Genomic DNA, 25,510 nt, shown 5'->3' with positions numbered 1-25,510 from the left:
AACTTTTTAAATTCATTTTTGGGATGTGGGCATTGCTGGCTGGCCAGTGTTTATTACCCGTCCTTAGAAGGTAGTAGTGAACTGCCTTTTTGAACCGCTGCAGTCCACAGGCTGTGATTTGACCCACAATTTCACTGGAGAAGAAATTCCAGGATTTTGACACAGTGACAGTGAAGGAACTGATATATTTCCAAGTTAGGATGGTGAGTGGCTTGGAGTGAAACTTGCAGGTGGTGGTGTTATTGTTTAACATTTTTGTTCTGTTCACTCGCAGACTATTCAGCAGATGATAATTATCAGTCAAAGGATTACTTGGCTGCCACAATGCATTTTATGGCAGGCCATTTTTCCTGTGAAGTGGTGTGGAAGACCATCATACATATCCACCCTCGACTCAAGATGGGGCCCAACATGGGTGTCGCGAGAGGTATGCTAAACTTTGGGACATTCCACATTGTATATTTAATTGGATTTAGTGTCAATGCGTATTCCCATACATTATCCCCATAAAAATGGTGAGCCTTTACTTTCAGAATTTCTAAATATATCATGAGCCATGGATTGAGCAGATAAACTCTGCTCATTGTACTCTGTGCCTACCTGTAATTGTACTCTGACCTACTAAAATATTTCACAGGCTACTTCATAATTTCTTTGTCTTTGCTAAATTGAAAGAATGTGCTTGGTCACACTGTTCCATGGGACGCTAGACAAAACTATTGAGTGGAAAATAGTATATTGACAGTAATTATGAGCATTCTTTCAAATGTTAGGGTACAAAAGGAAATGTATTAGCATGGTCCTAGACATGTGGTTTAGTTATGTAGTATGTGGAAAGGCTAAAGAAGCTGGAGTTGCTCCCCATAGAGTAGAGGAGTTGAAGGAGATTTGATTGATGTGTTTTAAATCACAAAGGGTTTTCACAGAATAAATCAATCAAAACTATTTTCATTGCTTGAAAGATCTTAACTAGAAGAGCTGAAAATGTGTTGCTGGAAAAGCGCAGCAGGTCAGGCAGCATCCAAGGAACAGGAGAATCGACGTTTCGGGCATCAGCCCTTCTTCAGGACCCGAAACATCGATTTTCCTGTTCCTTGGATGCTGCCTGACCTGCTGCGCTTTTCCAGCAACACATTTTCAGCTCTGATCTCCAGCATCTACAGTCCTCGCTTTCTCCTTAACTAGAGGACACAGGTTTAAGGTGATTAGAAAAATAACTAACAAGACATAAAAGATGTTTTTTTTTACACTGAGTGTGTTAGATTTGGAATGTGGTGCCTGAATGAGTCGTGGATACAGATTCAGTTATAGCTTTCACCAGAAAATTGGTTACATGTTTGAATGAGAAAAACATGCAAGGGAATGAAAAACGAACAGAGAAGTGGACTAATCTGCTATTCAAAATGTTGTCTTAATAAAATGGATGGCCTCCTGTGCTGTGATATTCTAGATTCTTTGATTTTGTAACATTAAAATGGTGTTTTACCCATGTAAGTATAGCTGCCAAACAAACCACATGAAGAGAAGGTGTAAATGGCAACAACAAACTTCAAAAGCTGCTGTCGAAAAACAAGCAAGCAGAGGTTGTCATCTAAAATTGTTAAAGTCATTGTTGTGAAAGGTTATGATGTGCCTAATCAAAAGATAATATTCTGTTCCTTGAATAGCAGATTGAGATTCAGTGGAACAGGAAGAAGGCCAAGCCACACAGGTCTTAGATTAGATTAGATTACTTACAGTGTGGAAACAGGCCCTTCGGCCCAACAAGTCCACACCACCCCGCAGAAACGCAACCCACCCATACCCCTACATTTACCCCTTACCAACACTACGGGCGATTTAGCATGGCCAATTCACCTGACCTCCACATCTTTGGACTGTGGGAGGAAACCAGAGCACCCGGAGGAAACCCACGCAGACACTGGGAGAACGTGCAAACTCCACACAGTCAGTCGCCTGAGGCTGGAATTGAACCCAGGTCTCTGGCGCTGTGAGGCAGCAGTGCTAACCACTGTGCCACCGTGCCGCCCACCAGAGTCGACCAGGAAATTAAAATGGTACAAACTTTTGGGTCAGGCTTATAGACTAAACAAAGCAGTCCTCCAATCGGTGTTTGGTCCCAACAGCCTTCACAACCAGCATGAATCTGCCATCAAGTATGTCTGTTCCCACCGCCGCCTACCCTACCCTTTCAGCATTCCAAAGATTAGTTCTGGTGCAATAACCTGAATCTTGAACATGACCTGCACTTCCCAATTTAACTTCACACGCTTTTGCAGGCGGTGTGACATCTGTCCTGTACTTTAGTAGACATTCCTTTTTGTTTGCTATACTGTATTTACAGCTCATAATACTGTTTCCTCCAAATTGAGAAGACAAGATCCAGACTGGAATGACTCCTTTATGGAACAACTTGGTTCACTGTGCAAACCTGATTCCAAGCTTTTGCCGTTTAAATTCTCAGGCTTGTACCTACTCTGATCTCTTTCTGATAACTCTACCTAGTTCCAATGTAGCTCAACATAAGCGCTGAAGAACAGCACCTCATCTTTTGATTAGGCATTTTACCACATTCAGGTCTTCTCATTGAGTTCAGTGGTTTTGTTTCCTAACACTGCCTGTACTTACTGTTTTTTATCTTTTGTTCTCAACTCTCCTACTATCATTTTCTTCTGTCTTGCACCATTAGCTGTTTTTAACCACTTAATGTCTTCTTTATCTCGAATCCTGCCGCAAATCTTCCCTTTTGTTTTTTTTTCCCCTCTTTTCCTCCCCTTTGTCTACCTTTGTAACTTGCTTAAAATCTATTGCATCACTGACTTTTACAGTCTGATAAAAAGTCATTGACCAGATATTGTTTCATGTGCTGGCTGTTTCCAAAATTTTCTAATCTTACTTTACGTTTCCAGCATTTTGCAGTGTTTAACTTTGTGGTGCATAAACAGTCCCATAACTAACTTTTATTTGAATTAAATGGTCAGGTCTATCGATGTTTCAAAAAAGTTAAAGAAATATTATCCATCTAAAAAAAGGAAATTGAACAAAAACCTTCAAGAAGGAATTTAATAAATTTGATTGACGAGGAAAATTGCAGAAATGTGGAGAATGAGTAAGCAGTGGCTGAATTGTTCTGAAAGAACCAGCATCAACTTAATGTTCTGAATGACTTCTATCTGAGCTGTATGATTTTACTGCTGTTTCATCTATGGCTAAATAAGAATGATCAGATCTTATTCATTGTTTTTAACTTCCTTTATCCAGTCCAATTTTTTTTGTGGTACTTTCTTGACTCTGTATAACTTGTAATTTCTCTCCACATCTTGCACATCTACGGAACTTCGCTAAACGTGTACTTACTTCACTTCACATGTACCTTGTTTACTTATATTTTTCAGCAATTCAGGCCCTGAGATCTGTTCTAAATGCTTTCTCGGTTGTGAACAGGAAAAATATGTTTGTCTACCAAGAAAGAGCCACCAAGTCTGTATTTTACCTAAGGTAAGAAAACAGCCCAGAGGACAGTGCTGCAACAATTGGCAATAAATTAGCAGTGGCCCTCCAGTCACAGTACTGGGAAAAGCTGTGAGCATTAGGTAAAATTACACAGATACTACAAAAGAAGTTGTGACTAAAAAATCTGAGTGACACCAAGAAGGTATGTTTCATATCTGACTGTGACATACTGCTGAATTAGGGAGTTATTGTTTCTGGGTGTTAGAAATGGAAAGGAATTCAGCTTACTATGTTGGTATTCTTTTCCTTTAGAAATGCAAAAAAAAGTCATTATTATTTTAAAGGAGCACCTGTAATTCTGTACACTGTTTGGACAACGTTTTAAAATGAAAGCAAAGCTTCAGACTCGATTGTGTTTTTGAAGTTATTCCAAGATGCATTTATTTTTATAGCATATTCTAATTGATCTTTTTTTGGACTGCCTATGAGCAAAAATGTAAATTTACATATATAAAAATGCAGTACCGTCACCTTCTATTTTTTCTGATTTATTCCTAAAATTTCACTTTACTAGCTTGCAATCGTTTAATTATTTTTATATTTACTGCAGCTCCCTTTGTGTTGTCTTTGAAATACATTGTTCATATCTTGGTCCTTTGGGTGCCTATTAAACATTCAGTGGAAATAATATTTTCTCAGTTGAGCTCTTGTTGGGTTTATCACAATTGCTGATTATCAGTAGTTTTGTTACATGGAAGTATTACTTTTTTTTGCTTAAAAATGAATAAAATGAGGGCAGAATACCTAATTTAATACTAGCTTTTTGGAGTAAAATTATGAAGCACTTTTTTGCATAAAGAATACTTAACTTATGGAACTTATTCCCCTAAAAGTACTACTGGACCAACTGAAATGTGAGACTGAGATCAATAGATTTCTTGTTAGTTCAAGGCATTGATGCAAATGAACAAACACAGGGCTGGCATGGTGTAATTAAATGGGGAACAGTCTCAAGGGACTGAATAGCTTAGTGTTGTTTTTGTATGTCTAGTAGTCCTTAATTGTAATTTTTTGTCTTATTTTATTGAAGCAAAGTAAAACAACTAAGTCATTTATTTATTTCCAACAAATATAGAGAAGCCAAGTCATTAATACACATCTTTCTCCCTTTCATGAGTAATATTTTCTTTTACTTCTACGTCTCATTAAGGTTTCTGAAAAAAGATGAATTCTTCGTAGAATAATAAAAACAGAAAACAAATTGTTTTGGGAAAAATGTACAAGTAGTGCAGTACTCAGATAATTCATTATATTTTCCTAAACTCATACTTTGCATATAAGCTTTGGCGAGGTCTTACTGATTTCAAGAGCAGTTTGAAGATAGGTAATAACATTAGCAGAAGAAGGTGATATACATATATAGCTCAGAGATTGTCATGTCTTTGATTTAGCCACACATTGAGTTGCAGTCTCCAGAAATAAGTATGATCTTATTATCATTACAGAGACATAGTCAGAAGGAGTTCAAAGCGAGGAACTTAACATTCAGGGTTATGTGACTTTGCAAAAGATCAGGCAGGAAGGAAATGGTGGTGGGGTAGCATTGTTAGTAGGGGATGGAAAAAGTGCAATGCAAGAAATGATTTTCGATCAAATGATGTAGAATCCACATGGGCAGAGGTAAGAAATAAAATAAAATGTACAGGATTCTGAAGGAATTTGATACAGTAGATGTAGAGAGGCTGTTTACCCTTGTGGGAGTGTCTAGGATCAGAAGGCATAAAACAAAAGGTCACTCTTTTCAGACCAAGATGGGGAAGAATTTCTTTGAAGGATAATTAATCTGTGGAATTGCTCAGAACAGAGGGCTGCAGAGGTTTGGTTGTTAAATATATTCAAGGCTGAGCAAGACAGATTTTTAATATGTAAGGACATCACTGATTTTGGGGAGAAGGTAGGGAAATGAAGGTAGGGAGAACTATAGATCTGCAAAGTAGACACTGTGTTCAATGGCCTGTTTCTGATGCTATGTCTTATTGTTTCATTCTCCTAGAAGTGTCTCTCTAGAACTAGGTTTTAATAGAAATCACAATAGCTACAAACCACTTAACAATTAACTCTTGTGACACATTGAAAACCCATATGCCACTTATTCAAATTCAAGAATCCAAACTCTATACTAAATGGTATTAAAATATATATAAATCATACGAGTTCCATCATATCTATACATCCATGTGTAGCTATTGTTATATCTCAAGAGAAGTAGTAGTCTAGTACTGACTCCAGAGTCTCACTGTATACTTTCCTCCAGTCCAAAAATAAACTGTTCACCCTCTGATTCTGCTCAGTCAAATTTCTCTTCATATTGACACTGACCCTTTCATTCCATTGTCTTCAATTTTATTCGCAGACTTGTAACATTTTATCAAACAAAATTAATGGAAGTCCATTAATACCACGTTGCCCTCAGCACCATTTACTTTTGAAAAGATTTGTGCTGGATTTCATAATCCACACGTGTCCTGATTTATCCGAGATAAATATTTCTAAGAGCATTCTAGCCACCACAGTTAAGCTAACCTGTCTGTAGTTGCTGGGTTTATTCTTAAATCCTTTTTGGAAAAGTGTGTTGCAAATCTCCAGCCTTCTGGCTTTATCTTGGATCCTGTATTAGAAAATTATGGCCATCACCTCTGCAATTCTCACCTTTCATTCTGTACCCTCAGGTCCACACCACTACTTTCCTGATGACTTTACTCTGATGGCTTTGATTTGGAATTCCTTCCATGCATTTAAGTTTTACACTTTGCTAAAATAACTAGTCAGGTGACAATAAAATGCTAAACTATTGAAAAACAAATTGGGCACTAAACCAAGAGTCTAAGAATGCAAGGAATGTGAATCTTTAATTCAAGTTTGCAGAGATTTAGTACAAGTTTGTTCTAATTAGGCCGATTTACTTTATCATTGGTTTCTTTACTGGGTTGACAGATGGTCAGCTCTTGCTTGCTCATTACCTGATTAGGTCAGAATTTATATAGAGAATTACTTTATTTGCAAAAAAATTGAAGTCACATGCTTACATGTTAAGCCGCAATAATATTGTACTGTAATATTACAGTAAAGTGCATATAGCCTAGTATTTGACCACTGATACCTGCTTTCTTCCTTAACACTTTATCACTTTTCTTCCAGACTGTCTGAAACAACATGCAGTGGCAATTCACCGGACTGGGACAGGGAGAGTCAACCCCCACTGTCTTCTCGTTCACTGGCTTTAACACGTAGCCAGGAACCGATACTCGTTGATGAACTAGGGGTAAAGTCGAACGTTGATCTTTTTATTGTACCTCACATTTCTACCTGGATTAGTTTTGACTTTGCTCATAATTCTCTCCTTTTATGTTTAATCCAGAGTTCCAGACCCTTTGTAGATTCCACTCCCTCTCGAACTGCAGAGTCATCCCGACCTGTTGGCCAAGTAGATAAGCACATTCTACTGATGGTACATGGTGTTGGACAGGCAGGTAGGATTGCAACTTCTGATGATAAGTCAGAAGCATCCTAGCAATTTGGGAACAAAATTGCTGCAGAGTTCGAAAATGTATCCTACAGTAACAAATGAAATCACAAAATGATCAGCAATCAGACTGCCAAAATGGCAAGTTAGCTGTGAAAGTCTGACTTGCTGTATTAAGGGAACACTTTTAATCAAACTCCTTTGTAGCACTCTTACTCTAGACACTGATTGAAGTGTTATCTGTGCTATCAGCCAAAGTTGAGGTCAAGGCTGAGCAATCAGCTAACCAAACACATTTGTACAGATTGTGCCTTCAGCCTCAAATTGAATTTTTGCCTCTACGTCATCAGTCATTTCAAATGAAATTCTGAATTTAGAGTCAATTGACACTGCACAAATCTCCAAGCATCTAATATTTGAAAATCCAAGGAAGAAAAATTCGTATTTCTATATCAGCTTAGGGTTATAGAGACATACATCATGGAAACAGGCCCTTTAGTCCATCTCTTGTGGGCGGCACGGTGGCACAGTGGTTAGCACTGCTGCCTCACAGCGCCAGAGACCCGGGTTCAATTCCCGCCTTAGGCAACTGACTGTGTGGAGTTTGCACATTCTCCCCGTGTCTGCGTGGGTTTCCTCCGGGTGCTCCGGTTTCCTCCCACAATCTAAAGATGTGCAGGTCAGGTGAATTGGTCATGCTAAATTGCCCGTAGTGTTAGGTAAGGGGTAGATGTAGGGGTATGGGTAGGTTGTGCTTCGGCGGGGCGGTGTGGACTTGTTGGGCCGAAGGGCCTGTTTCCACACTGTAAGTAATCTAATCTAATCTAATCTTCCATGATGACTAGATATCCTATTCCCATTTGCTAGCATGTGGCTCATATCCCTTTAAAAGTCTTTCTATTCATATACCCATCCAGATGCCTTTTAAATATTGTAATTGTATCAGCCTCTACCACTTCCTCTGGCAGTTCATTCCATACGAGCCACCCACTGCATGAAAAAGTTGCTCCTTAGGTCCCTTATATATCTTTCCCCTCTCACCTTAAACCTGTGCCCTCCAGGTTTGGACTCCTACCCCTACCCTGAGGAAAAGACATTAGGTGTTCACCCTATCCATGCCTCTCATGATTTTATAAATTCCCATAAGGTCATCTCATAGCTCCAACAATCCAAGGAAAATAGCCTCAGCCTATTCAATCTCCCCATATAGCTCAAACCCTCCAACCCTGGCAACATCCTTATAAATCTTTTCCAAACCCTTCAAGTTTCACAACATTTTTTCTATACCTGGAAGACCAGAATTGAATATAGTATTCCAAAAGTGGCCTAACCAATGTCCTATACAGCTGCTACATGACCTCCTAAGTCCTATACTCAATGCTCTGACTAATAAAGGCAAGTGTACCAAATGCTGCCTTCACTATCCTGACCACTTGCAACTCCACTTTCAAGGAGCTATGAACCTGCACTCCAAAGTCTCTCTGCTTGGCATCACTCCACAGGACCTTCCAATTAAGTGTATACGTTCAGCCCTGATTTACCTTCCCAAAATGCAGTACCTTACATTTTTCTAAATTAAACTCCATCTGCCACTTCCCAGCCCATTGGTCCATATGGTCAAGATCCTGTTGTAATCTGAGGTAACCTTCTTTGCTGTCCACTACACCTCCAATTTTGGTGTCATCTGCAAACTTACTAACCATACCTCCTATGTTCACATCCAAATCATTTATATAAATGTTAAAAAGCAGCGGACCCAGCACCGATCCTTGTGGCGCACCGCTGATCACAAGCCTCCAATCTGAAAAATAACCCTCCACCACCACCTTCTACCTTTGAGCCAGTTTTGTATGCAAATGGATAGTTCTCCCTGTATTCCATGAGATTTCACCTTGCTAATCAGTCTACCATGTGGAACCTTGACAGACGCCTTACTGACATCCATATTAACCACGTCCACTGCTCTGCCTTTATTAATCATCTTCGTCACTTCCTCAAAAAACCCAGTCAAGTTAGTGAGATACGATTTCCCACACACAGAGCCATGTTGACGATCCCTAATGTCCTTCCCTCTCCAAATACATGTAAATCCTGTCCCTTCGAATCCCCTCCAACAACTTGCTCACCACCAATGTCAGGCTCACTGGTCTATAGTTCCATGGCTTTTCTTTAGATTAGATTACTTACACTGTGGAAACAGGCCCTTAGGCCCAACAAGTCCGCACCGACCCTCCGAAGAGCAACCCACCCAGACCCATTCCGCTACATTACCCTTTCACCTAACAATACAGGCAATTTAGCATGCCCAATTTACCTAAACTGCACATTTTTGGACTGTGGGAGGCAACCGGAGCACCCAGAGGAAACCTACATAGACACGGGGAGAATGTGCAAACTCCACACAGACAGTTGCCTGAGGCGGGAATTGAACCTGGGTCTCTGGCGCTGTGAGGCAGCAATGCGTGCCACCGTGCCACTGTGCTGCCCTTACCACCTTTCTTAAATAATGGTACCACGTTAGCCAGCCTCCAGTTTTCTGGCACCTCACCTATGGCTATCGATGTTGCAAATATTTCAGCAATGGGCCCAGCGATCACTTCCCTAGATTCCCACAAAGTTCTGGAGTATACCAGATCAGGTCCTGGAGGTATATCCACCTTTATGCATTTTAAGACATCCAGCACCTCCTTCACTGTGATATGGACACATTTCAAGATATCGCTATTTATTCTCCTAAATTCTCTAGCTTCCATATCCTTCTCCATAGTAAACACTGGTGCAAAATACTTGTTTAGTATCTTAGCATCTCCTGCGGCTCCACAATTGGTGACCTTGCTGATCTTAAAGGGGCTCTAATCTCTCCCTAGTTATTCTTTTGTCCTTATTGTATTTGTAGAATCTCTTTGGATTTTCCTTAACTCTATTTACCAAAGCCATCTTGTGTCCCAGCAATGTTTGCCCTCCTGATTTCCATCTTGAGTATACTCCTACTGCCCTTATACTGTTCTAGGGGTTTACTGGGTCCCTCCTGTCTATATCTGACATATGCTTCCTTCTTTTGATACATGATTTTAAAGGGTTTTAAAGCCGATGAAGTTCTTTCTGAAATGAGGCGTGGAATTTCTGCTCCAAGAAATGGTGAATTTGTAGGTGGCAATGGGCTGGTGATATATCTAAACCCTGCAAAGTAGCCTGCCATCCATTTACTCCATCTATACTTCCTGCTACCTCAGGAAAGCAATCAACATAATCAACGACACCTTCCATCCTAATTCTACTCTGTTCCACCCTCTTCCATTAGGCATAATATATAAAAGTTTGTGTACATGTACAAATAGATTCAAGACCAGCTTCTTCCCCGCTGTAATTAGTCTTCTGAATGGACTGCTCAAATTTTAAATATACTGTTGATCTCGCTGTCTGTGCACCTTCTGTGCTGCCGTAACGTTGTATTACTTACTCTGTGATATTATCCTATGTACTTTGTGTGGTACTACATGCAGAACAAAACTTTTCACTGTACCTAGGTACGTATGACAATAATAAATCAAATCAAATTGCTCATTAGATCTCAACACCTGACCATTTGTTTTTAGGATAATTTGTTTGGTGATTTTTCTGTCTGACGTTGTGGGTAGCTGAAATGAGATTCTTATTTTTCACAAGAAGGATATGGCGAAAATGTTGTTTGTAACTTTATTACTATATGAATGCAATACAGAAAGTCACAAAGTACTAACTTAAGCAAATTGTTGTGCACTGCAACATATAAAAGGTGAAGTAGTGAGATATCTATCTGTTCAGACTACACATATTCTGGAATTCTAAAATAATAAAAGATTACACAGTTACAGACTTGAACATACATTGTTACAAAAATAACTCTAAACAATAAGTTTAATCAAATCTATTTGCTTTTTTCTAAGACACTACAAAATAAAACAGAACACATCTATTATTAAGATTTTCTTTTTCCCAGTAACTCCCTCCTTGACTTATTCTGTTGCCCTTTAAGGATTGGAAAGATGTTACCTTGACTTTGTGCAATCTTCAAAGTTGAATTTCTCACATTCAGGCTCTCTGAAGTGGAGCTTCTGACATTTGCCCTTTAGTTTTAAAACACCGTAGTTTGTTCCTTTCATCCAATGGTGCATTTCTTTGTCAAATGAGGCTAAGCAGAGTCATATGATCTGAAGTAACTAAAACCTATACCAATTACAGTTAAGCAGAATAATATATTAGGTAAATTTATGAATATACTTTGTGTGATTATAACTAAATTAAATTAATCATGAAATGTTAAATTACCTACTAGTACAATATGATCTTCAGCACAGTGGTGGAAGGTGTCAAGGCAATGCCAGGACCACTTAGGCCTCTCAATTGAAATATATTGGAATCAGCTGTTTATAACACAAGTCCAGTGCAAACGCTTGTTAATGTAGGTGCAAACGCACATTTGGTGTTTGGTGTATTTGTGCACATTAGTCAGCCTTGCACTTCACAGTAATATTGCCTCATTTGTAGATTATTTTTAAAAAAATTTACTGCTGTTCTCAGGACCTGAAATCACAGATGAGTTGGTGAAGGTTTTGCGAAGACGTTTAGATGAAGCAACACTTGATATCATCACTGTCATGCTGGTCCGGAACTGCAAACTGACCCCTGCCGATGTAGAGGTATATTGAACATCAAAGAGAGCCGGTGACTGGGTGTACCAATACTTCCAGTCTCTCTGCTGTCTAATTACTTCCTAATTGAATGTATGAAATGGATGCTACTCCTTTTAATCTGTTTTTACCTAAATGATATGAAAACTGATGTCAGCTCTTTTTATTAAAGCTACGTTTGTAAAAGGTTCAGTGTCTATTGCTGAGACAAGAGGTGAGACTCATTTATTTTATGAGCTTTGTGCACCGTCACTGATTCACCAGCTCCAATTCTGGCTGGTGAATGATCTCTGGTGAAAGAAAATGGTCCCACACTTTCAACCATTACTGTAATGTCAAAGCTTCACTAGTCAAGAAATAAGTTAATGGTAATTAAGGATCATTGTTATACCATAGACACAGAGGCTGGAGAAGCTCAGCAGGAGAGAGAAACAGAGTTAACATGCTGAGTCTGGTATAACTCATCAGATGGAAGGGTCTCTCTCTCTCTCTCTCTCTCTATATATATATATATCTCTCTCTCTCTATATATCTCTCTCTCTCTCTCTCTCTCTCTCTCTCTCTCTCTCCCTGCACAGATGCTGCCAGACCTGCTGAGTTTCTGCAGCATTCTCTTTTTTTTCAGACATTTAATATCCATGGTATTTTGCTTTCATTAAGGCAGAGTCTTCGTTGATTCTTGTTGGGTTGTAATGTTACAAAAAAAATCCACAGGATGGCAGTAATGGATCATTATAATAATGGACACTCCGATTTTGTATTTGAGATAGAAGGATATGATTTTAAAATTTAATGTGGTTGCAATGATTTAAAAATAGCTCTTCTACATTTTTATTTGCTTGATTTTAATACTTTTAGATAGTCATTAAGAATTTTGTATAGATCTGTAAGAATAAAGCCTGTCTTGTCATTTTCTTCAAAGCTTTTGATCTCAAGCCACATGTTTCAGCACGCAAACCACCTAAGTTCTATACCTCTCCTTCTTCTGAGTGGTGTTCAGGGTGAAATCAATAATTTGAGCACTGTTTTTGGTACTGATAACAATTAGTTGTCTAGTCAGCACTAAAATATTAAAGCACCATTATTTTTCTGACAACAATTCATTGTAGCTCATTTCAAAATCAAGTTTTTCATAATTAAGATAATTCAGATTCATTGCTCTATTAAGTTTTTAACTAGTTGATTTTTGAAAACCTAATTTTTTTTCTTTGCAGTTTATACAGCCGCCTGGCACACCACCAACTGAAGTGGTGCAGTTCACAATCTCAGACTGCTGTCTACCTTGGCTGCATGCTGTAGCATATTACCTGCGTCAGAACCTACTGATATTCCTTCATACTCCAAAGTACACAGACAGTAATGTAGAACACCACTTCCAGGTAACTAGCAGTATGTGTCACTTATCCCTAAATACAGAAGACATAATATTCACCCTATTAAGTAAGACATAGTTTTAGATTACATTACAGTGTGGTAACACGCCCTTCGGCCCAACAAGTCCACACCGACCCGCCGAAGCGCAACCCACCCAGACCCCTACATTTACCCCTTACCTAACACTACGGGCAATTTAGCATGGCCAATTCACCTAACCTGCACATCTTTAGACTGTGGGAGGAAACCGCAGCACCCAGAGGAAACCCACACAGACACGGGGAGAACGTGCAAACTCCACACAGTCAGTTTCCTGAGGTGGGAATTAAACCCGGGTCTCTGGCGCTGTGAGGCAGCGGTGCTAACCACCGTGCCACCCACAGTGAGATAATGCACTTTGTGTCTCGATTTCTTTAAATCTAACCAGAACTATCTCTGACTGCGTCCAACTTTGTGATTTTGGATTCTGTAGCTTTTATTTTGTGCGCCTGATATTTGTGATTTCACTCCGGTTTTTAATGGGCTGACTGGTGGAAATAATTTGCATGACAGATTTTTCAGCCCAGTTTTAAGTATGATTAAGATAATCTTTTTAACTAAGACTACAATCAAACATTGAACTGGTGTAGAATCATGGTTTGAATGTTAATGCACTGCTAGTTATTACAACTCACTGAACATCCTAAATAATTAAGTGGGAGGGCAAAGTTCGACTTTAATTTTTAAAATTCTGAGCATATTCAAAATCCAGGCTGTCTTGTCGATGGCGCAGTATGACCTGGGAGATCCATCAGATCTGATCGTTTGCCCCTACAGGCCAATGCTAAAAACAGCACTGTTGGCTTACTCACCAGTACCTTGGCTGTACCCCACCTGCTCTCAGTTTTGCTGGAGGCGTAATTGAATGGCATGTCAGAATTCCCTTCTTTTTAACATACTATAAAAGAGACCAGCTGCAATTTTCCACTCAGCTTCCAGGTTCATCCAGGTGAGCTCAATGAGTTTATCTGTCTGGATGCAACTCCATTTTGAAGCACTACTGCCTTTATTTAGCTCCTTGAAACTCCTTTCAAGCAGGTTTGCCTCAGTTCGAACTGCCAGCTTCAAGGGTGCACCCACTGCCCTTAATTGGACAGCAAGCCTGCCCTCAAACCAGTAATTATGTTGTAGGGAAAAGCACAGTAAGTAAATGTTTCTCAAGTAGTGCAGGCTTCTCATTCACAGTTGTGCCTGACCGCAAAGGTCAGAAGCCCACGGGGAAACTATTGCCCATTGTACTTGTAATGTTGCTGTACCTGTCCAAAGTTTAACATGAGCATATGCTTATCATTTAATCTAATATCTGTGAAGTTATTTTGAATTTGTAAATTGTACACTGTGAAACTACTGGAGGTGATGCAAAGTTTGGAGTTCCAAATATGATTGAGTTGTTCCCTTTTTCTCATTGTACATTCTGTATTGTCGACAAACCAACACATCAATCATGGTACAAGGCGACGAGTAAAATGTTGTCTTTCATCCAGTATGCACTATACATGTGCAAGTGTCTTTTTTTCTCTGAAAATTGTACAAAGGAAGGAATTTGTGACTGTTTTGTATGAATTAATTTGATTTTAATGGTGAATTTGTTGTGTTTGTTGTGAAATTTGTTTTCTACAGCACTACACGCATGGAAAAAATGTATCTGATGCAGACATCTATCTCTACAATAAACCTGGTGGTCAAGGAACTGGTGGGAAAGGTAACATAAATCTTCCTTTACAGCAGTTGATTTATGTGTACAGTATTAGTTTTAAAAAAATACTATATTCTGTTTCCATTTTGTTTTGTAAATAGAAGATTAGCAACTACATTAAATGTTTTATCATTCATTCATCTCAACTTAAAATTGGATATTCTGTCATTGGTACAGTGTAAGGCTGCTGTTTCTAAATCTTAATGTGCACATAAGGTTATTGTTCTGGTCAGTTGCACATCTAGCTTCATTCTAAAACATGTTCACTGTCATGGGAATATGTTAAATTTCTTCACTCTTTTCATATCTGTTATATTTTCAAATTCTTGTAAAGTAAAGGTTTAGAAACATAACAATACTATTTGTATTGAATGCCTTGGTAAATTTTCTGCATTTTAATCTGTTTTCATTGCCTTCTAGCCGTTATGTAACCTCAAGATCTGACCTTGTTTTGATATCAGTAGAAGAGGTTGATTTGACTATCTGGTTAGGTTGAAGATTACTCTGATATGATTTTGTGCAGTATTGCTTCTTGGGCTGAGATTTTAAAAAGCTGCATCCTTATGAAAGTATTCTTCCAGGTCATTCATGAACTGTTTGCTATCTAACTTACTACTCTAGAGGTCATAAATTTTGAGAGTGTAATATCTGGATTACTCCCAGTGCTACGAGCTAGTGAGGGCAGGAGTAGGAGGATAGAGCAGGTGAATGCATGACTGAAGAGTTGGTGTATGAGAGAAGGATTCACATTTTTGGATCATTGGAAGCTCTTTTGGGGTAAAAGTGACCTGTACAAGAAGGACGGATTGCACCTAAATTGGAAGGGGACTAATATACTGGCAGGGAAATTTGCTAGAGCTGCTCGGGAGGATTTAAACTAGTAAGGTCAGGGGGTGGGACCCAGGGAGATAGTGAGAAAAGTGATCAATCTGAGACTGGTACAGTTGAGAACAAAAGCAAGTCCAACAGTCTGGGCAGGCAGGGACAAAGCAGAGAACAAGGTATGACTGATAAATTAAACTGCATTATTTCAATGCAAGGGGCCTGACCGGGAAGGCAGATGAACTCAGGGCATGGTTAGGAACATGGGACTGGGATATCATAGCAATTACAGAAACGTGGTTCAGGATGGGCAGGATTGGCAGCTTAATGTTCCAGGATACAAATGCAACAGGAAGGACAGAAAGGGAGGCAAGAGAGGGGAGGGGGAGTCATGTTTTTGATAAGGAATAGCATTACAAGTGTACTGAGGGAGGATATTCCCCGAAATATTCCAGGGAAGTTATTTGGGTGGAACTGAGAAATAAGAAAGGGATGATCACCTTATTGGGATTGTATAATAGACCCCCTTATAGTCAGGGAAATTGAGAAACAAATTTGCAAGGAGATCTCCGTTATCTGTAAGAATAATGGGGTGGTTATGATAGGGGATTTTAACTTTCCAAACGTTGACTGAGACTGCCATAGTGTTAAGGGTTTAGATGGAGAGGAACTTGTTAAGTGTGTACAAGAACATTTTCTGATTCAATATGTGGATGTATCTTCTAGAGAAGGTGCAAAACTTGAACTACTCTTGAGAAGTCAGGCAGGACAGGAGACTTAGGTGCAAGTGGGGGAGCACTTTGGGGCCAGCGACCATAATTCTATTAGATTTAAAATAGTGATGGAAAAGGACAGACCGGATCTAAAAGTTGAAGTTCTAAATTGAGGAAAAACCAATTTGACGGTATTTGGCAAGAACTTTCAAAGCTGATTGGGGGCAGATGTTTGCAGGTAAAGGGACAGCTGGGAAATGGGAAGCCTTCAGAAATGAGATAACAAGAGTCCGGAGAAAGTGTATTCCTGTCAGGGTGAAAGGAAATGCTAGATAACTAAAGAAATTGAGGGTTTGGTTAAGAAAAAGGAGGAAGCATATGTCAGGTATAGACAGGATAGATCGAGTGAATCCTTAGAAGAGTATAAAGGCAGTAGGAATGTACTTAAGAAGGAAATCAGGAGGGGAAAAGGGAACATGAGATAGCTTTGGCAAATAGAGTTAAGGAGAATCCAAAGGGTTTTTTCAAATACACTAAGGACAAAATGGTAACTAGGCACAGAATAGAACCCCTCAAATATCAACAAGGCAGCCTTTGTGTGGAGCCACAGAAAATGGGGGAGATACTAAATGAGTACTTTGCATCAGTATTTACTGTGGAAAAGGACATGGAAGATATAGAATGTAGGGAACTAGATGGTGACATCTTGAAAAGTGTCCATATTACAGAGGAGCAAGTGCTGGTTGTCTTGAATGCATAAAAGTGGATATATTCCCAGGATCTGATCAGGTGTACCCTAGAAATCGGTGGGAAGCGAGGGACGTGATTGCTGGGCCTCTTACTGAGATATTTGTATCATCGATAGTCACATGTGAGGTGCTGGAAGACTTGGCTAACATGGTGCCACTGTTTAAGAAGGGTCGTAAGGACAAGCTAGGGAACTACAGACCAGTGAGTCTGAAGTTGGTGGTGGTTAAGTTGTTGGAGGGAATCCTGAGGGACAGGATATACATGTATTTAGAAAGGACTGATTAGGAATCAACATGGCTTTGTGTGTGAGAAACCATGTCTCACAAATTTGATTGAGCCTTTTGAAGAAGTAACAAAGTGGATTGATGGGGACAGATTAATTGACCTACATGGACTTTAGTAAGGTGTTCGACAACGTTCCCCACGGGAGACTGGTTAGCAAGGTTAGATCTCATGGAATTCAGGGAGAACTCGCCATTTGGATATAGAAATGACTCAAAGTTAGAAGACAGAGGGTGATGGTGGAGGGTTGTTTTTTAGACTGGAGGCCTATGACCAGTGGAATGTCACAAGGATCGGTGCTGGGTCAACTACTTTTCATCATTTATATAAATGACTTTGATGTGAGAATAAGAGATACAGTTAGTAAGTTTGCAGATGACACCAAAATTGAAGGTGTAGTGGACAGCGAAGAAGGTTACCTCAGATTACAACAAGATCTTGACCAGATGAGCCAATAAGCTGAGAAGTGGCAGATGGAGTTTAATTTAGATAAATGTGAGGTGTTGCATTTTGGGAAAGCAAATCTTAGCAGGACTTATACACTTAATGGTAAAGTCCGAGGGAGTGTTGCTGAACAAAGAGACCTTGGAGTGCAAGTTCATAGCTCCTTGAAAATGGAGTTGCAGGTAGATAGGATAGTGAAGAAGGCATTTGGTATGCTTTCCTTTATTGGTCAGATTATTGAGTACAGGAGTTGGGAGGTCATGTTGCAGCTGTACAGGACATTGGTTAGGTCACTGTTGGAATATTGCGTGCAATTCTGGTGTCCTTCCTATCGGAATTATGTAGTGAAACTTGAAAGGGTTCAGAAAAGATTTACAAGAATGTTGTCAGGATTGGAGGGTTTGAGCTATAGGGAAAGGTTAAATAGGCTAAGGCTATTTTACCTGGAGTGTCAGAGGTTGAGGGGTGACCTTATAGAGGTTTATAAAATCATGAGGGGCATGGATGTGGTAAATAGGCAAAGTCTTTTCCCTGGGGTCGGGGAGTCCTGGATGAGAGGGTATAAGTTTAGGGTGAGAGGGGAAAGATATAAAAGAGACCTAAGGGGCAACCTTTTCACGCAGAGGGTGATAAAAGTGTATGGAATGAGCTGTCAGAAGGGAGTGGTGGAGGCCAGTACAATTGCAACATTTAAAAGGCATCTGGATGTGTATATGAATAGGAAGGGTTTGGAAGGATGTGGGCCGGGTGCTGGCTGGTGGGACTAGATTGGATGGGGATATATGGTCAGCATGGATGAGTTGGACTGAAGGGTCTGTTTCCTTGCTGTATGTCTCTATGACTACATGACTGAGTAATCTGCAGTATCAGTTGTCATGACTGGGAGAAGTGATTGATGTCCTGTCTTTTTTCATTCATTCATGAGATGTGGGTGGCTCTGGCCAGGTCAGCATTTATTGCTTATCCCTAATGATTCCGAATGAGAGTCAACCACATTGCTGTTTATCTGGAGTCATATGTCAGCCAGCCTAGGCAAGTATGGTGTATTTCCTTCCCTCAAAGAATGTTAGTGAACCAGATAGATTTTTACAACAATTGATCACTGTTATTTTTTACTTCGAAATTTTTACTGAATTCTACCTTCACCATCTGGTGTGATTTGAACCGTTGTTTGAACATCAGTCAGGCGTTCTGGATTACTAATCTAGTGACATTACCGCCACACCACTACCTACTTTTAGCTATTAAGCGTTAATAAGTAACTGGCAAAGATAAGGGCACGTTTGATCTAGGTTTTACTAACTCTGGTTCTTACTCTCGTGAGGTTGATCTTCAGTCAGCAATGTTGAATAGAGGCAGCACTGATGACATTAAGATCCAATAAATGCTCTATAGACTGTCAACAAAGGAAGCTCTGTTTGTTTAAACCAGTGCAGAATCCTCTGTGATCTTCAGCTTCAAACAATATCTGGCAAATATCACATGTAATGAAGTGTGACATGTCTAGAAAATAGCACAAGTAGTTGGACTCCTTGCAATTGATGCATTCTGTTTGTTACTAGCTAAAATTCAATTGCATGGGAAATCTATACATGCAAAGGTAAAACAAACAGGTCAACAATGCAAACAATACAATTGCCAACAGTTGCCAAGGTAAATCAGGATCTTATTTCAGGATTCTAAGTTTGTTACAATGATGGTTGTATGAAATTTTTTCTATTCTTGGCATGACTTCCAGAATCCCATCCAGAAAGGATTCCTTATTAGAAAGATCTAGCAAGCAAAGTCAAAACAGATCATTCTGTTATCAGGCGCATTTCGCACATGCGGTTGATGAACTGGGGACATTGTTTCTACGGCATGAACTTTTAAAATGTGTGTTGTCTGTAACATGATTACGGCGGCAACACTTTAAGTGCTGTTCCTCAAGTGCGATTTTTCCATAATGCAGGGTTGCACAAGGTTGAACTGATGATTGCACTTTTAAGCAAAGACAAAAGTCCCGGACTGCGAAATCTGATGGTGCCATGCCTATTTAATAAATTTGAATTTAAACGAACATTATTCTCAGGAACATGAATGATTACTTTTTTTTAATACAAACTTATGTTTAACCCCATTGTGTTTCTGAAAATGGCATTTTGCATTGGGTTGGTTTTGAGGAATGAAAGTGAAGCACAAAATCCTATACCGTGGGATACAACCGAAGTTTAGAAAAGTGAAATGGACAGATAAATTGGCTAATAGTAATTAGGAGGTATTGAAGTTGATTTAAAACCAAAACTTATTAGGAGAAAAGAAAAATAATTGGAGTGCCATTAAAGTAAAGGACTTGAAAGTAAAGTTCCTGATGTAATCCCTTAGGCTGATGCGTCTACATGAAACTAATTCAGGTTGTGTTCCAAAGCAAGGACAGGTATCTGATGTGGTTCTGTTCGCCGAGCTGGGAATTTGTGTTGCAGACGTTTCGTCCCCTGTCTAGGTGACATCCTCAGTGCTTGGGAGCCTCCTGTGAAGCACTTCTGTACTGTTTCCTCCAGCATTTATAGTGGCCTGTCTCTGCCGCTTCCGGTTGTCAGTTCCAACTGTCCGCTGTAGTGGCCGGTATATTGGGTCCAGGTCGATGTGTTTGTTGATTGTTGATACCACAGACTCTATCAACAAACACATCGACCTGGACCCAATATACCGGCCACTACAGCGGACAGCTGGAACTGACAACCGGAAGCGGCAGAGACAGGCCACTATAAATGCCAGAGGAAACAGCACAGAAGTGCTTCACAGGAGGCTCCCAAGCACTGAGGATGTCGCCTAGACAGGGGACGAAACGTTTGCAAGACAAATTCCCAGCTCGGCGAACAGAACCACAACAACAAGCACCCGAGCTACAAATTTTCTCCCAAACTTTGAACAGGTATCTGAATTGGGTAGGACTCAAAGTACACAGTAATGTATAATGGGTCGGTGAGCTTTGGTGCCTCTCCAGAATAAGAATGATAATGCATCCTGCTTGCATGTGGGAGATTCTATTACATTTGAAGAAAGAACTACATCTGCAGTGAACAATCCTGACATTTTCATTGTCATATTATGGGACCTTCTTTATTAAAAACAATATTTCTGTGAGCTAATAATTCAGCTAGTTGACTCAAGGACTCCTGAAAGGGTGCAGCATGCGAGAGCTGCACCAGAGATTTGGCTGCTGCTTCAGTGTCACAGGACTCGAAATGTTGACTCTGCTTTCCCTACCACAGATGCTGCCAGACCTGCTGAGTTTCTCCAGCAATTTCTGTTTTTACATTTCTTATTTCTCCCACTAGCCATGTTTTGAAGTTTCGGATCAAAATAAAGGTTTTTTTTGGCTCACCCAATAAAATGGTGAATTGGCTGAAGTAAATTTCACAGAAGAGAAATTCATCTCACCAGTCTTGGTTGGATTTTATTCCATAATCAGAAGGCCTGTATCACATTGGGAAGTTCAAGTTGCTTCTATTGGATAATGGCTGTTACACTGTAATGGGGAGGGATAGATGATGGGGATAGAAAATTATATATTGGGTGACCTTATAGAGGTCAAAATGAGGTTATAAAATGATGATGGACATGGACAGGGTGAATATCCAAGATTTTTTTCCTGGGGTAGGTGCGTCCAAATCTAGTGAGTGTAAGTTTAAGTTGAGAGAGAAAGACTTAATAAAACCTGAGAGATAACTTTTTCATGCAGAGCTGGTATGTGTATGGAATGAGCTGCCAGAGTAAGTGGCGAAGGCAGATACAACGACAAGTTTTAAAAGGTATCTGGGTGGTACATGAATAGAAAGATCTTGGAGGGGTATGGGTCAAATGCTGGCAAATGGGGCTAGGTCAAATTGGGATGTCTGGTCGGTGTGGACAAATTGGACCAAAGGGTCTGTTTCTATGCTGTAGAACTCTACAACTATGTACAGAAGTGGGGAGGGGGTGGGGGGTTGGTGAGACAATGTTCTTGTTGTGGGATAATTAATGGCAGTGCTGCCAGTTTTCTTTAAGAGATTGAAAGGTGAAATGGGTGATGCTTTGGAGCAGGCAAAACAAAACAGTAATGCAATGTAATACAAAGAGAGTGAACAAGAATTAGTTCACATGAAAGGTGTGGGGATGTATGACAGAGAAAGTAAAACAAAGCCACTACAGGAAGGATGTGGTTCAGTGGCACAAGATGAAGTGAAAGAGATACGGCTAGTATTGTGATGTTTGTAATAAGGAAAGTTGCTATAGGAAGTGAGATGTTAGGAGAGTGAAAACCTTTCTGGGCATCAGAGGAGAGAAAACACGTGTAATTACATTGGATTGAAACAGAAAGGTAACACAGAAAACCATAGCTGTGATAAAATGAATCAGAAGTGCTGTGGGAGAAAAAGAAGAGGAAAATGCTATACCATAGAGAAATGAGATCAAATTGACACTTGCTGGGAATTTGGGATACAAAATAGGACATAATAAAAACTAACCATGTTCTTTAGTAATCTAATCCATCTTTTGAGAAATAATTGATAACAATAATAATTTAAATTGAACTTAACAAAGTCTAAAACAAGATTATCTGTCTGCTTGGGTGAATCTTGTATGTCAAAGTTTGTTAAATTCAAAAGAATACAAAATGAGACCTTAATTTTAATGATCAGTCTTCATGCTAAAATTACATGACAGTTACTGCACATTGCTCACCACGGTAACGATAAGGTAACAATTTTATGAATTTTCCAGTTGGTAGAAAAGACCCCTGCTACTGCATTTTAACAATTGTGCTGATTGTTTTTACATTACAAAAATAGTAGTAACAAATCCGTGCGCAATTTGACCAACTGAATGGGGGGAAAAAAGACATTTATTTGTAATGACAATGTCGTCAGCCCAGTAAGTGAGCATAGAGTCATAGAGATGTACAGCATGGAAATAGGCCCTTCGGTCCAACCCGTCCATGCTGACCAGATATCCCAACCCAATCTAGTCCCACCTGCCAGCACCCGGCCCATATCCCTCCAAACCCTTCCTATTCATATAACCATCCAAATGCCTCTTAAATGTTGCAATTGTACCGGCCTCCACCACATCCTCTGGCAGCTCATTCCATTCACATACCACCCTCTGCGTGAAAAAGTTGCCCCTTTTATATCTTTCCCCTCTCACCCTAAACCTATGCCCTCTAGTTCTGGACTCCACGATCCCAGGGAAAAGACATTGTCTATTTATCCTATCCATGCCCCTCATAATTTTGTAATCCTATAAGGTAACCCCTCAGCCTCCGATGCTCCAGGGAAAACAGCCACAGCCTGTTCAGCCTCTCCCTATAGCTCAAATCCTCCAACCTTGCAAACATCCTTGTAAATGTTTTCTGAACCCTTTCAATTTTCACAACATCTTTCCGATAGGAAGGACACCAGAATTGCAAGCAATATTCCAACAGTGGCCTAACCAATGTCCTGTACAGCCGCAACATGACCTCCCAAATCCTGTACTCAATACTCTGACCAATAAAGGAAAGCATACCAAACGGCGCCTTCACTATCCTATCTACCTGCAACTCCGCTTTCAAGGAGCTATGAACCTGCACTCCAAGGTCTCTTTGTTCAGTAACACTCCCGAGGACCTTACCATTAAGTGTATAAGTCCTGCTAAGATTTTCTTTCCCAAAATGCAGCACCTTGCATTTATCTGAATTAAACTCCATCTGCCACTTCTCAGCCCATTGGCCCATCTGGTCCAGATCCTGTTGTAATCTGAGGTAACCTTCTTCGCTGTCCACTATGCCTCTAATTTTGGTGTTATCTGCAAACTTGCTAACTGTACCTCTTATGCTCGCATCCGAATCATTTATGTAAATGACAAAAAGTAGAGGACCCAACACCGATCCTTGTGGCACTCCACTGGTCACAGGCCTCCAGTCTGAAAAACAACCCTCCACCACCACCCTCTGTCTTTTACCTTTGAGCCAGTTCTGTATCCAAATGGCTAGTTCTCCCTTTATTCATTGAGATCTCACCTTGCTAATCAGTCTCCCATGGGGAACCTTGTCGAACGCCTTACTGAAGTCCATATAGATCACATCTACTGCTCTGCCCTCATCAATCTTCTTTGTTATTTCTTCAAAAGGCTCAATCAAATTTGTGAGTTATGATTTCCCATGCACAAAGCCATGTTGACTATCCCGAATCAGCCCTTGCCTTTCCAAATACATGTACATCCTGTCCCTCAGGATTCCTTACAACAACTTGCCCACCACTGAGGTCAGGCTCACCAGTCTATAGTACCCTGGCTTGTCTTTACTGCCCTTCTTAAACAGTGGCACCAGGTTTGCCAACCTCCAGTCTTCGGGCATCTCACCTGTGACTATCGATGATACAAATATCTCAGCAAGAGGCCCAGCAATCACTTCTCTAGCTTCGCACAGAGTTCTCGGGTACACCTGATCAGGTCCTGGGGATTCATCCACCTTTAACCGTTTCAAGACATCCAGCACTTCCTCCTCTGTAATCTGGACATTTTGCAAGATGTCACCATCTATTTCCTTACAGTCTATATCTTCCATATCCTTTTCCACAGTAAATACTGATGCAAAATATTCATTTAGTATCTCCCCCATTTTCTGTGGCTCCACACACAGGCTGCCTTGCTGATCTTTGAGGGGCCCTATTCTCTCCCAAGTTACCCTTTTGTCCTTAATATATTTGTAAAAACCCTTTGGATTCTCCTTAATTCTATTTCACTATCTCAGGTCCCCTTTTTGCCCTCCTGATTTCCCTCTTAAGTATACTCCTACTTCCTTTATACTCTTCTAAGGATTCACTCGATCTATCCTGTCTATACCTGACATATGCTTCCTTCTTTTTCTTAACCAAACCCTTAATTTCTTGAGTCATCCAGCATTCTTGATGTCACAAGGAATTAAGGGCTATGGGGAGAATGCGGGTAAGTGGAGTTGAAATGCCCATCAGCCATGATTGAATGGCGGAGTGGACTCGATGGGCCGAATGGCCTTACTTCCACTCCTATGTCTTTTGGTCTTATGGTCTTATTCCCTATACCTTCCAGCCTTCCCTTTCACCCTGACAGGAATATACTTTCTCTGGATTCTTGTTATCTCATTTCTGAAGGCTTCCCATTTTCCAGCCGTCCATTTACCTGCGAACATCTGCCTCTAATCAGCTTTTGAAAGTTCTTGCCTAATAGCGTCAAAATCTTTCCAATTTAGAACTTCAACTTTTAGATCTGGTCTATCCTTTTCCATCACGATTTTAAAACGAATAGAATTATGGTCGCTGGCCCCAAAGTGCTCCCCCACTTACGCCTCAGTCACCTGCCCTGCCTTATTTCCCAAGATGGGTCAAGTTTTGCACCTTCTCTAGTAAGTACATCCACATACTGAATCAGAAAATTGTCTTGTATGCACTTAAGAAATTCCTCTCCATCTAAACCTTTAACACTATGGCAGTCCCAGTCGATGTTTGGAAAGTTAAAATCCTTGACCATAACTACTGTATTATTCTTACAGATAACTGAGATCTCCTTACAAGTTTGTTTCTCAATTTCCCTCTGACTATTAGGGGGTCTATAATACAATGAGGTGATCATCCTTTTCTTATTTCTCAATTCCACCCAAATAACGTCCCTGGATGTATTTCTGGGAATATCCTCCCTCAGCACAGCTGTAATGCTATCCCTTATCAAAAATGCCACTCCCCCTCTTCTCTTGCCTCCCTTTCTA

General features: G+C 40.1%; 1 protein-coding gene across 9 annotated transcripts in view; it reads left to right on the top strand.

The window, feature by feature from the left end:
- The window catches only part of szt2 (SZT2 subunit of KICSTOR complex), a 266,338-nt gene that overhangs the window by 128,036 nt on the left and 112,792 nt on the right, over positions 1 to 25,510 (top strand). For all 9 annotated transcript variants that reach the window (XM_072574543.1, XM_072574540.1, XM_072574542.1 and 6 more), the window contains 7 exons: positions 275 to 427; positions 3,396 to 3,498; positions 6,652 to 6,775; positions 6,872 to 6,983; positions 11,537 to 11,655; positions 12,861 to 13,025; positions 14,680 to 14,761. In XM_072574543.1, the coding sequence (XP_072430644.1) occupies positions 275 to 427; positions 3,396 to 3,498; positions 6,652 to 6,775; positions 6,872 to 6,983; positions 11,537 to 11,655; positions 12,861 to 13,025; positions 14,680 to 14,761 (858 nt within the window). The remainder of the gene's footprint in view (positions 1 to 274; positions 428 to 3,395; positions 3,499 to 6,651; positions 6,776 to 6,871; positions 6,984 to 11,536; positions 11,656 to 12,860; positions 13,026 to 14,679; positions 14,762 to 25,510) is intronic.

This window comes from Chiloscyllium punctatum, chromosome 7 (genome assembly GCF_047496795.1).
Source record: "Chiloscyllium punctatum isolate Juve2018m chromosome 7, sChiPun1.3, whole genome shotgun sequence".
In the NCBI taxonomy this organism is placed as follows: Eukaryota; Metazoa; Chordata; class Chondrichthyes; order Orectolobiformes; family Hemiscylliidae; genus Chiloscyllium; species Chiloscyllium punctatum.
The sequence above is the reverse complement of the archived record's forward strand: the minus strand, read 5'-3'. Positions and strand labels throughout refer to the sequence as shown.